Source organism: Callospermophilus lateralis, chromosome 4 (assembly GCF_048772815.1).
Source record: "Callospermophilus lateralis isolate mCalLat2 chromosome 4, mCalLat2.hap1, whole genome shotgun sequence".
NCBI lineage: Eukaryota > Metazoa > Chordata > Mammalia > Rodentia > Sciuridae > Callospermophilus > Callospermophilus lateralis.
Window position 1 is genome coordinate 116727465 of NC_135308.1, and position 13790 is coordinate 116741254.

Genomic DNA, 13790 nt, shown 5'->3' on the forward strand with positions numbered 1-13790 from the left:
ACCAGACCTTAAATCATATTACAGAGCTACAGTAACACAAACAACATGGTATTGGCACCAAAACAGATATATAGACCAATGGTACAGAATAGAAGACACAAAGACAAACCCACATAATAGAGTTATCTCATACTAGACAAAGGTGCCATAAACATTCAGGGGAGACAAGATAGCCTTTTCAACAAATGGTGCTGGGAAAACTGGAAATCCATATGTAGTCAGAATGAAACTTAACCTCTATCCCTCACATTGCACAAAACCCAAAGTGGATCAATGATCTAGGCATTACACCAGAGACCTTGTGCCTACTAGAAGAAAATGTAGGCCCAACTTTTCAGCATGTTGTCTTATAAACTGCCTTCCTTAACAAGACTCCTAAAGTGTAAGAAATAAAATCAAGAATTAACAAATGGAATTATATCAAACTAAAAAGCTTCTTCTCAGCAAAGGGAACAATCAAGAACATGAAGAGAGAGCCTACAGAATTGGAGAAAAATCTTTGCCACCTGCGATTCAAGAGCATTCATCTCCAGGATATAGAGAAAAGTAAAAAAACCAAAAAACAAAACAAAACAAGCCCCCAAACAACCCAATCAATCCCAGCAAAGGAACTGAACAGACACTTCACAGAAAAAAAAGAATGGTCAAAAAAAAAAAAAAAAAAAAAAAAAGCAAAGGGAAGAGATAGCGGATGGGAACAGGAAAGACAGTAGACTAAATCGGACATAACATATATGAATACACCACCAGTGAAACTCCACATCATGTACAACCACAAAAATGGGATCCTAATTAGAATGACTTATACTTTGTATCCATATAATATGTCAAAATACTCTCTACTGTGATATATGTCTAAAAAGAACCAGAAAAAAAAAACAATGGTTAAAAGATATGCTAATTAATAAATGGTAAATCTGGAAAGTAAGGTAGAATCATATTGAGTATCATATATCAGAATGAATTTCATATGGATGAAAGTGTTAAATGGAAAAAAATGAAATAATTTGCAGAAGAAAATGTGAAAGAATTCCTCCACTTCTTTGGAATTGAGAAAGTCTTATTAACTCACTCAAACAAGGTAAAAAATTTAAGCACTTTAAAAATAATTTTCTTTATGCTCAAAACCAAAGCAGAATAAAACAAAACCTTCATTAGCTAACTCAAAAATATTTGTAAAAAAAATAGCTTTAACTTATACACAAAATAGGGACTGACACCTCTAATATAAAAAAAATTTAGAAATCAGTTTTAAAAAATGTCCACCCATTTGAAAAGTGATGAAATGACAGGAATAGGCAAAAAGCATCAATAAGTTTATGAGAAATGCTGTGTAAAACTAGAAATTTAGATTCTTTTTTTATCTGTCAGATTGACAGAAACTCAAATCAGGAAAACCATCTCATTTACAATAGTCTCAAACAAAAACAAACAAACAAACAAACAAAAAAGCAAACCCTAAGCATAAATCTAAACCAGAAGGTGAAAGATCTCTACAATGAAAACTATAGAATGTTGAAGAAAGAAATTGAAGAAGATACAAGAAAATGGAAAGACTTCCCATGTTCATGGATAGGCAGAATTAATATTATTAAAATGTCCATATTACTAAAGGTAATATACAGATTCAATGCAATCCCCATCAAAATACCAATGACATTCTTCACAAAACTAGAAATAATAATCCTAAAATTCCTTTGGAAGAATAAAAGACTCAGAATAGCCAAAAAAGCAATGCTGAAGGCATCGTGATACCTGACTTCAACTTATACTATAGAGCTATGGTTACAAATATTTCATGGTACTGACATAAAAGCAGGTACAGAATAGAAGACACAGGGACAGACATACACAGATACAGTCATCTGATTCTGGACAAAGGTGCCAAAAACATACATTGGAGAAAAGATAGCTGTTTTAATAAATGGTGCTGTGAAAACTGGTTATCCATAAACAAATGAGACTAAATCCCTGCACAAAAATCAACTCAAAATGAATCAAAGGCCTAGGAAACTATATAGCACAAGCAACCACTTTCTCACTAGGACCCCTAAGCTCAGGAAATAATGCTAAAAGTTAATAAGTGGGATGGCATCAAAGTAAAGAGCTTTTGCACAGCAAAGGAAACAGTTAAGAATGTGAAGAGAGAACCTACAGGATGGTAAAAAATCTTTTTTAGCTACTCTTCTGACAAAGGATTAATATCTAGAATATATAAAGAACTCAAAAAACACTAAAACCAAATAACCCAGTTAACAAATGGGCAAATGAACTATACAAAGATACTTCTCAAAAATAAGAAATAAAAATGGCCAACAAATATGTGAAAAAAAAAGTTCAACATTATTGGCAGTTAGGGAAATGCAAATCAGAACTACACGGAGATTTTATTTCACTCCAGTCAGAATGGCAGCCATCAAGAATACAAACAATAATAAATTCTAGAGAGGATACGGAGAGTAAGGAACACTTTTACACTGTTGGTGGGATTGGCAGTTAGTACAATCACTACGGAAGTGGGTATGAAAATTCCTCAAAAGACTAAGAATGGAACCACTGTACCCTCAGTATTTAGCCTAAAGAATTAAAGTCATTAAACTAGAGTGATCCATGCCTACCCGTGTTTATAGCAGCATAATTTACAGGTGCCTAACTTTGGAAACAGCCTAAGTATCCGTGACTAGATGAATGGATGAAGAAAATGTGGTTTTATACAAATGAAGTTTTGTTCAGTCATAAAGAAAAAAGGAATTATGTCATTTGCAGAAAAATGGATGAAATGTGCGAACATTATGTTAAGCAAATAAGCCAAATTCAGAGGTTCAAGGTGTTGCATGTTTTCTCTTATATGTGGAAACTAGAGAGGAAAAAGGAAAAGAAAGGTTGAGGGTAGCGTATCCCATGAAAATCTAAGGGAGTTCAGTAGAATAGAGGAAAGAGACCAGGTGAGGGAAAGGGAAAGGGGAAATACTGGGGAATGCTGATGGCCAAATTATATTGCATGCATGTATTATTATGAAACAACAAATCCCACTCTCATGTATAGCTATAAGGCACCAATAAAAATATTGAAAAAAAAACTTAAAAAAAAAAAAGTTCTGACAAAAGTTTAAAAGCTTGATAATGTCCTCTGTTGATAAGGCTATAGGAAATAGACACACTTATACTTTGCTTGTAAGAGGTTAATTACTATATATTTTGTGACAATTTGTCAGTATTTGCCCAAATCACTAATGCATATATCCTTTGCCTCAGTATTTCTATCTTATGGATTATTCCATAGATTTATTTTCATACATGCAAAACACAGTATGTGTAATATTATTTATTGCAGCATTGTTTACTATAGTATAATATTGGAAACAACGCAATCAGGTACCATTAGCAGTTTGATTCCATAACATAAGCTGTGTATGTACAATATGTTTTTATGTCAATATGGAAAAATTTCTTCTATGATTAAGAACAAGATACACAAGAATATGTATAATATGCTAATATTTTTGCAAAAAGAGGAAAAAAATTAAACTATGCAGTTATCTTTGCATATTTATACCTAGGTAAATGAAGACTACATAAGAAACTGGTAGCAAAGATCAGTTGTGTGAATTAAGTGGGGCAAGGACTGGGCAGAAGTTGGCAGGGATGGAAGGAAGTCTGTTTGTAATTCATGTAATTATGTAAATACGTCATTTAAACCATGTGACTGTATTACTTCTTTGGAAAATACCACTATTTTCTTGGACTGTTTCTTTTTCTTCTTGTATGTTTTCCAAGACGACATGGTAAGGTGAGAGACAGTGATGAGGAGAATGACCCAGATGATGAAGATGCTATTGTTGATGCAGTAGGGTGTCTTGGGCCTTTCAGTGGGCTCCTGGCACCTGAACTGCAGAAGTACCAAAAGCAGATGAAAGGTAAAGAGGCTGGCTGTTGATCACTGTAACAAGGGGAGTTATCATTGGGTCTTACATGTGTCTCAGTAATTCTCCGAACCTGGTTATTGACATTGAAAATATTTATTAGAAATACTTAAAATCAGGGCTGGGGATGTAGCTTCTGGTAGAGCACTTGCCTAGCATGTGCACGGTAGGCTTGAGTTCAATCCCCAGTGCCACAAAAACAACAACAAAAGAGCAAAAATAAAAACCAAAATTCACTTTATTATTTGATGTGATCTCTCTATATTGTGTTTTACAGAACACACTTTTTTTTTTTTTTTTTTTTTTTAATGGTGACTGTTGCTTCCCATTAATCTGATTCAACTTTGTGTGCTCAGATCTTTAGAATAAAGCCTGGCATATAGTAGGTGCTTAATACATCCATCTGAGTTTAATTGAAATCCATCATAGACTGGCTTCTCTTCCCCTATTGGACTAAATCTTTAACCCAAAAACATTATGGTAACCTCCACTTCAATTTCTTGAATTACGAGAAACTCTTTATTTCATAAGATGCTTTGCTAGATTGTTCTCCTTAGCTCAGGATTTCTAGTTGCAAAGAGTCAGGCTTCATCTACCAGTTCTAGTAGTTCTTCCCTCTGTAACAAAACAGAACAAGTCTTCCCCCGCCCCCTTCTACCTTGACATCTCTTCAAATCTTTTAGGACAGCTGTCATATTCCTCAAAGCTTATCTTTAAGACTCAAGTTCAGAATTCCTTCAAGCATTTCTAATACGATATGATTGCAGGCCTTTTAGTATTCTCTTAATTTACCTCTACTGTCCTATAATTTGGTAATGGCCCTCTTAAAATGGTGCTCTGGATCAAATGCTATGTCTTGTTTACTTCCTGCACAGAACAGACTTCCTGTGGTCTGGGCATTAGCAGTGTAATGAGCTCTTTGGAAGTAGTTGTGGTCTTCCTACTAAGTTCTTTCCCATTTGATGGCAGCTCTTCCTTAGGATATTTATTCTACCTCTTCTGGTTGGAAGACCATTTTCCCTGTTCACAGAGGATAGAGACATGCTGAAAACAGAGACAGAGGCACTTCTGCAGTCTCTCTGCCATCTGCTAACTTTGTACTGCCTTCTTTTTTTGTACTGGGATTGAACCCAGGGGCACTTAACCAATAAACCTCATCCCTATCCCTTTTTTTGTATTTTATTTAGAGACAGGGTCTCAGTGAGTTGCTTAGGGCCTTGCTAAGGTGCTGAGGCTGGCTTTGAACTCTGCTTCCCTAGCTGCTGGGATTACAGGTGTGCACCACTATACTGCCTTCTTGAAATCATGGGGCTCACCTTTCATTTTTTGGTTGCTGATGTTGCTGTTTTGGTGTGACAGTTTTGTGTATTTTCCCCAAGCCTCAGCTTGTTTTGCATTTGAACCTTCCTAATGGCTGCAGTCATATTGCTTTAAGTGTATGTCCATGGTGTGTGCTGTCTTTCATCTTTTTGAATCCAACAAAAATCCTCTCGATTTTGGTAATGTCCTCCACCCTCTTTCTTGTTCCCTGAATTTCAGCTTTTGATTTCAAGACATGGAATTATCATAAATATAATTGCTGAAGTTTTTGACTATGTTTCTGTAGTCTGGCGCCTTTGTTCTGTTTTTCTGTCTGTGCAATTTTGTACTCCAGGATGACACTATTACTTTCTCCTAAATTTTATCATTAGTCTTTATTCTTGACTTTGTTAAAATTAATAGTTCCCCTTCTAATTTTCTTCTCTTTGGGGAAGAGAATGGAATCTATGAGATGTTCAGCTTTTATCTGAAAGACACTCTCAGCAGATATTAGGATAGTTGAAATCTTTCAGTCTTATTTTAGGTGGTTCCCAGGTCAGTTTGACATATTGTGTTAGGAAAGCCTGCTTCTCTCTCTCCTGCACAGTCTGTGTTTTCTCACTACAGTAGTTGCCTAAGCCAAAGGTCCAGACTATAGAAACACAGTTAGAAACTTGAGCACTAGTTTTTAATTTTGATTCCATGTCTAGAAACCAATTTGGATATAATCACAATTTTATTGAAGGGACAGTTCTGCAAGTTGTAGATGTCACAGGAGCAGAAACCACATCACGTAACATGCATAGTAGACAGGAAGTGTTTGATAAATGAACAAAACATTCATTTCTAGCAATTTAAGGAAAATGTACTCTTAATGAATGTCTAAACTCTAGAAGCTGTCAATCCCTTATAAATCTTCTTGCAGGTGTATGGAAATCTGCACAATGATTTTAGACATTTGGTGGTATATCTTTCTAAGGGGATTTTAGAAAATGACATTGACTTTTATCTGAAAGCAGTTGTTTTATGTCTGTATAATGAACAAAGTGGTAACAAAATCAGTGAACCCACACAGCTCATTTCGACTTAGGCTAATAAGTAAATAAGCACTGCACAACTTCTAGTCATTTTTTTGAGGTTTACAGTTTCCTGAAATACTAGACTGTGTTTTAGTGTAATTAAGTCTCATTTAATCCTGGCTCCCCTCCACTGACCAGTTCTTTGTGTGTCTTCCCCGAGCGCAGAACCAAATGAGGAGCAGAGTCTGAAATCCAATAACATTGCGGAGCTGAGTCCAGGAGCCATCAACTCCTGTCGAAGTGAATACCATGCGGCATTCAACAGCATGATGATGGAACGCATGACCACAGACATCAGCGCCCTGAAGCGGCAGTACTCTCGGATCAAAAAGAAGCAGCAGCAACAGGTCCACCAGGTGTACATCAGGGCAGGTAATGGATTCTTTGAGTCAGTTTCAGTTCCATCTCAACTTGTGCAACGAAGGACAAGTAGCCTTCGGAGGGCCTCAGATTTACTAACTGGTGCTCAGTTTCCGTGAACTTAGCTGACAAGACACAATAGCATATTTAGCATCTCATTTAAAATTTTATTTTATCAGGCTCTAAAGAAGAAAAAGACCATGGGTTTTTTTTAGGCCTCGAGAAGCAGGCAGTCGATGGTACTACATCTTTACTCTGTGTGCTTGTGGAGAGGGGTTTTACAAATGATGAGAATGTTGCAAAGTCACACAATCCTTGGACTTGAGGAATCTTAGGAATTTCATGCATTTGAAAATAGAATTTAGTCATTGGTGTGCTAGTAAATTAAACTATACACTAGTCATTTAGGTAGTAATATAGCATGTTGTCATCAGGGGAAATGGAAAAAAAGGATCCATTGAAAAGCCTGTGCCTCCCGGATGAGTTAGCAGTGTCTGGGGAATGTTTTGAACAGTTATAATGCAGATGGAAATGCTCTTTTCCAAGGATTGTCAGACTTCATCTTTTTTTTTTTTTTTTAATTCTCCAAATCTCAGTGAGCAATCTGCTTTATTGTTTAATATATGCTGATTTGGGAATGGGTTTTCTTACTGTAAGTGAATATCCCAATGAAAATTGATGCCTGCCCAGAATTAACTGCAATGTAAATCTGACATGCTTGTAAGTGGCTTGTGAGCATGTGACTGATCTGGCACAAAAACTGAATTCACCTTCTAGTTATCAGGAGGAAGAGGCTGTGCTTGAAGCATTACGAAAGCAATCATGAAGGAAACTAGCAATGACACTATTTTAATTTTTAAAACACTGGCACACCTGTTTTCTTATTTGTTTTTAAATCTCGGAGGAAGCCTTAACAGTTGTCCAGGGTTTACAGCTGTAACGAGCGGTCAGGCCAGGGCTAGAGCCGAGGTGTTCTGATTCATCATGCAGTCCTTTTTCAGGGAACTGTACAGATCTTTGAGTGGGATGGCGAACAATTGCTGTTGGATGTTAATTTGATTCAGTGTCTTGTGCTTTAGTCAGGGAGTCAGCAAACTGTGGTCTACAGGCCATATCCTGCCCATGGCCTGTATTTATGAATAAAATTTTATTAGAACACCAGTACATTCATTTGCTTACATGTTGAGGCTGCTTTCACACTCCCTTGGCTAAAGTATTTACAGTCTGGTCCTTTATAGGAAAAGCTTACTGTTACCTGCTCTAGATCATGGTTTATGTGGTTCTTCTGCAGGGAGGATTCTTGCTCAGATGCCAAATTCTACACCATTGGTTCTGAAACTCAGTGTGCATATCAACCACTTGGGGATCTCCTGTTTCAGTAGGTTTAGAGGAGGGCTGAGATTAGACATTTCCAACAAGCTCCTAGGTGATGTGGATGCTTCTGGGTAGGGCCCACACTCTGAGTAGCAAGGCTTTAGAGGAGATGACAAATGATAATATTAACCACACAGGAGGAGTGATGAACCTCACCTGGAGGCAAAAGACTTCAGCTTCTGAGACTTAGTGGAAAGTGGTGGTTGCTGTTCTAGCTTCCTGGGTTATGGAGGACAGGAAGTTGAGGCCTTTCAGACCTCAGAGTTTCTGCTTTCATGGAGAAATTGGGGGTTATTTGTTATTTGCTGGAATAAGTTGGGGGTTGGGAGTAAAGGGGAGCTTAAGGAAAGTAATGAAGATTTGGATTGAAAGGAATGCTAGAGGGAAAGAAAAAGATTGTTTGGCATCATTGAGGACCCAGCAAAATAGAAAGTCATGAATTTGAAGGGCTCTGTTTCAGGAAGGAGAATGTGGAATTTGGATTGAGGGTGGGAGTTTTGCCAGGATGTATAACAGAGGTAGAGGGAAGACTGGACTGTGGGGTACTGGTGAGACAGTGGTCAAAAGATCAGTCTGATTTCTAGCAGGGTGGGGTGCAAGTGAGACAAAGATACATGAGAGATTTTTAGAAGACCAAGGTATCCAGGAACCAGAAGTCTCTGTGACTCAGTACTGGGTATAATTAGATTGAGGGCCTAAGAGCTAGAAGAGTCAAAGAGAGGAATATTAGAGTTAAATGTTTTTCATGTAAGACAGAGCTGGGTAATAAGCTTTAGGATGGAATTGGAGAGATTGAGGAACCATGAGAATAGGTAATGGTTGGGCCAGTCACAGAGACAGTAAAAAAAAAAAAAAACAGAGACATTAAAAACAACAACAACAAAAAACCTGTTGTGGTAAGTAGGACATGAGATGAAGAGCAGATAGTTGTCAGTTTTCATTAAAGATTGAGGTGTGACTGGAGGTAGATGACAACAGTAGAGACTGGTGGAGAGAAGTGAGCCAGATGAAGTGGATGTCAAGGAGGAAGGATGTCCACACAAAGATGGAGGGACCTTCTCCATACTACTCCTGGCTGTTACCACCTTCCTGGGGCCTTCTGTGTTTAATACTTATCAGAAAAGGAACTTGATAAGAGCCTCTGGAGGAGGTACCCCACTAGTCACAGTGCTCTCCAGGAGAACAGAGCTCTTGGTGCTTTCCAGTTTGCAGTTGGCTGTCAAAGTCCATTGAAGACACAGGAGTGGTTCTTTATCCTTAGGTTTTCATCTCACAACCCCCCAGTGCTTTTTCACCTGGCAGCTGTGATTCCACTGCAGTTTTGCTACCTTCTTAGCATTTCTCTCACTTCATAATATGCTGTGCATTCTCTTCCTACCTCGCAGAAGCTGACAACTGATTATCCATATGGTCATAATGTTTGTCGAATTATTTAAAAAAAGTGTTTTCCCAGGTTTTCCAGATCTAGGACCTCTGAGGTTGTTACTGAGAGCAAAAGCTATCTGTAAAAGACATTAGAGAGTCTGGGCTGTCATGAGTAACGATGGCTCGGCAAAGTCCCTGTAGTTTTAATTTATTTTTTGTATCCTCACCCTCCAGTATCTGCCTCTTTGACAGGAGGGAAATGGGCACCCCAGACACTAGGGTTGAATTCAGTTTCTGCTGCCCTCGGTCACATGGCTCTGGAAAGGGCGCGGGGAAGACGTCCATGTGATCACTCTTCAGGTTGGGGGTGTTTCTCTGTGGTGTGTTTCACACAGCCTTTCACCATTTCTTTCAGACAAAGGACCAGTGACCAGCATTCTCCCATCTCAGGTAAACAATTCTCCAGTTATAAACCACCTTCTTTTAGGGAAGAAGATGAAAATGACGAACAGAGCTGCCAAGAATGCAGTCATTCACATCCCTGGTCATGCAGGAGGCAAACTGTCTCCTGTCCCCTATGAAGATCTTAAAACAAAGCTCAACTCTCCGTGGCGAACTCACATCCGAGTCCACAAGAAGAACATGCCGAGGAGCAAGAGTCACCAGGGCTGTGGGGATACCATAGGGCTGATCGAGGAGCAGAACGAGGGCTGTAAGACCAACAGCCTGGGGGCAGCAGAGGAGTTTTCCTCCAGGTGTGCAGCCCCCGCTGCAAAAGAAGGCAGCAGCTCTGAAGGTGGCATCGGTAGGACAATTGAAGGACAGTCTCCAGAGCCGGTGTTCGGGGACGCTGATGTTGATGTGTCTGCGGTTCAGGTGAAGTTAGAAGCCTTGGAACTGAACCAAAGGGATGCTGCTGTTGAAACTGAGCCCAAGGTGCACCCGCCCTGCCAACTGCATGTTCCAGAGCTACCTGATGCCCCTGGAGAAATCAAAGCCACCAGCAAACCTCCCCAAGGCAGCCACTCAAAAACCCCCATCTTTAGCCCTTTCCCCAGTGTGAAGCCACTGAGGAAATCAGCCACTGCCAGGAATTTGGGATTATATGGTCCAACAGAAAGAACCCCAACCATGCACTTTCCTCAGATGAGCAGGAGCTTCAGCAAATCCAGCGGCGGGAATAGTGGCACTAAAAAACGATGATGTCTCCTGGCCACTGTGCGGGACTCGCCTCTGCGCGCTGAGTAAGGGTTCCAGCTGCACCCATCCGGTTTCATTTGCCAGTGAAGATGAATAAGGAGGTTCAGAGATGAGCAACAACATCCCATAAAGCTGGGAACGGAAGGTTTTATGTTGGAACTGGAGTAGGGATGTTTTCTCTCCACTGGAGAACTGATGGGGTGGACTTTCATGACAGAATTAACATTGTGGTTTTAAAGTGTGAAGTTTTCCCAATTTTTTCTTGTGAGCTATTTAGAAAAGATTATATCTAGACTGTTAAGCCTTCTTTTGTCCTGTCCTGAGGGCCTTTCAGGATCCCTGGGACAAAAACCCCAAAACCTTCCAGTTCTCTGGGTGTTACCCAAGCATGCACACACCAGCTGGCTAGAACAGAAAACTGTAAAAAGGAAATAAGTTTCTCATTTGCAAAAACTTCCTGATTTTCCTATTCCTGTTCTATTGGGGGTGGTGGAGGGGACTTTTTGTGCGTGTGGATTTTCCCTCAGTACCTGTCTCCAAATTGTTTTTTTTTTTTTAATTCTTATGCTAAAGCATAGGAGAAAAATTGGTAACCTTTCTATTTCTACTGCCAAAATGAAGAAAACCTTTAATCTGTTAAAATTTAGGTTGATAACCAAATTGAAGGTCATATGCAGAGAACAGAAGTTAATATGCATTAAACAATCACCCTGAACTGCTTGCTAATTCCACTCAGCTTCCCCACCCCAGGTTCATTTTCTCGTCTCCGGAAGAGCATGAGTCCTCAGTGGTACAGAGGATTCAATGGCTCTGCAGGGAGCTTCTCCTGCGTCCTCAGCCATGCAGCTCATTTACCTACCAGCTCTCCATGGCAGGTGCACACAGCCTCTGCTCAAAAGCCAGAACATAGCACCTGCGACTCTGTTACTTGAATTTTGTGCTTTTTTTTTTTTTTTTTTTTGGATTGGAGTACTTTGTTACTTGAACACTGCCTTTCTCTGGAGAAGGACCCAGTGCTTTCTAGCTCTCTCTCACCCACTCCACTCCTGCCCTGGTCCCAGTGGGTCAGAGATAGCACCTTTTGTCTCCACTATGCAGTTGGGAACTCTGAGCCACACAGAGGTGATATAGCACTTCAATTTACTCGAGGTAAATACTTCGGTATTCCTTGTGACTTAGCCACGTGGAAACTTAGCCAGTGCAGTAGGTGGGCTTAGTGCTCTTTGTGCACAGATACACTGACTACAGAGCTTGAACCAACCAAGACTGGGAAGCCATTCACACTCTCTCCTGACTCCAAGGCTCCAAGGACTTCTCTCTAGATGTTCAAGTCCTGTGATGATGTTTCAAAAAACCAGCTCTGACCTCTTTACCCTGAAAAGGTAGTTCATTTTAAAATGCTTCATGTCCCCGCCCTTTGGCTGAACAAATGGATCAGTCCTCAATCCCCTTCTCCTGATCAGCATTGGAAGAATGGATTGACATCTTTATCTTCACCTCTGAAAGACCTTGGCAGTGCTTGCAGGAATATTGTTGATGCCATGAATATGAATTTGATCTAATTGGTTTGCTAATTCTGAAGCCAAAGCTATAATTGTAGAGAAGGTTTTTTTTTTTTTTTTAAAAAATAGGAGAGGTACTGATTTTTATAATAAAATAGAGTATGGTTATGTGGACTTTTAAAGACAGAAAATGCAAGAATGACATATACCATGAGAAAAGCCATTTTTCCCCCCTTTGTGGTATTTTTACCCCCAAAGGAACTGAATATGGGAAGCATGACTAACAAGTGATTGCAGTTTGAGCCTTGAGTCTGTGCCATCTGCATGCAGCTTCTTAGCAAGCAGCTACACCCACAGCCTGTTTCCCTGGGAAGGGAGTGGGCGGAGAGTCGGGCTGACTTTGCCTACCACCCCCAGGAATTGAGACCCACTGCATTTAACAAAGTTAAGTAAATGGCATGATTTTCTCCCATCTGTTAAGTTTTGCAGATAAGAATGATTCCTCCTCTTCCCCCTCCCCCCAGTCCCACATGCCTCACAATGGTCACATTACCCTTGAAAGTTGTTCAGCTTGAACAGGGAATTGTTCTTTCCTCTCAGGAGTCAGATCGCTGTCTCGTGGTTGGGGACAATGGGTGGTGAGGTGGAGCTGTCCACTGGCTATCTTAGTGTTGGCCCTGTCATGATCTCTTCTCTCCTACTCTGGGGCTGGCCTTCCTGAAGAGAGGACAGATAAGCTGGCACATGGTTTGGGATAACTATTGGTTGGATGAACGAGCAACTGAAAGGGTAACAGTCCTTTGAGGTAAAAATGACCTTGTCAGAATTTTTTCAGTCCAGCAGTTTTCCCGTTAAAGCACTCTGTACCAATAACACGTGCATGCCTGGTACCAAGTAATCACGATGTGAATCCACCAACTTATGAGTCTTGCCTACTTTAGAAAATAAAGAAATGTGCAGTAGCCTCTACCACTCAGCATGTACCAAGACCAGTACGGACTTGCTCTCTTCCCCACGTATTGGACTGTATGCAAACACCAGAAGTTCTTAATGATTAGTAGTTCCTTTCTTCTAGATAAGTCTACCTTCTCAGCACCTTTTCTGGGAGTCAATTCTGCACCTCAGTCCTCTTTAAAAAGCCTCCAGATGATCTAAACCTAGTTTGTAATGTCGACCTATGGGCTGTAACTGTTTAAAATCCTGTATTCCTGTTTTTTTTTTTTTTTTTTTTTTTAATTTTTGGTCTCTTTTGTCCTGAAGAGTTGTACTGATTACAAAGACATATGCATAAAAATTCTCATTGTGTTGTGGTTGTTGCATTTTCTGTCTGAGTGCATGCATGAAACGCTGTGGTGACCTTCCTCCTCTTGTCACTCCCTCCTCTGCTCCCACTTGGTCATGTGAACCAGGGAACCAGCCCAATGAGCTCTGTGTCCCCCCAGTCCAGTCACTGGGTTGCAGGGTGTCCATGACCCACTCCCAACTTGGCAGAATCGCTGGTTCCTGAATGTAACTAAACAGGGTGTGTGTGTATTTGTGCGTGAACATATACGTGTACTCATGTAGATTATCCTTTAGACCTACCCTCTTCCTTTGTTTTAATAAAATAGAACCATAAGAATCCAATTGAGCTTCATGGTCTTGAGGAGTCTAAATGAATAGAGAGCTGTGACTAAGTGTGCAGCTGC

The 13790-nt window shown here is 40.0% G+C and overlaps 1 protein-coding gene across 3 annotated transcripts in view; it reads left to right on the forward strand.

Annotated features, from left to right (window-relative positions):
* Tbc1d30 (TBC1 domain family member 30) overlaps nt 1-10991 on the forward strand; it is an 83642-nt gene extending 72651 nt beyond the window's left edge. For 2 of the 3 annotated variants that reach the window (XM_076853071.1, XM_076853072.1), the window contains 3 exons: nt 3778-3917; nt 6467-6673; nt 9816-10991. In XM_076853071.1, coding sequence (XP_076709186.1) covers nt 3778-3917; nt 6467-6673; nt 9816-10603 — 1135 coding nt within the window. In that variant the 3' untranslated portion in view covers nt 10604-10991. The remainder of the gene's footprint in view (nt 1-3777; nt 3918-6466; nt 6674-9815) is intronic. The other variant, XM_076853073.1, reaches the window with a different exon arrangement.
* Nucleotides 10992-13790: the final 2799 nt, after the last annotated feature.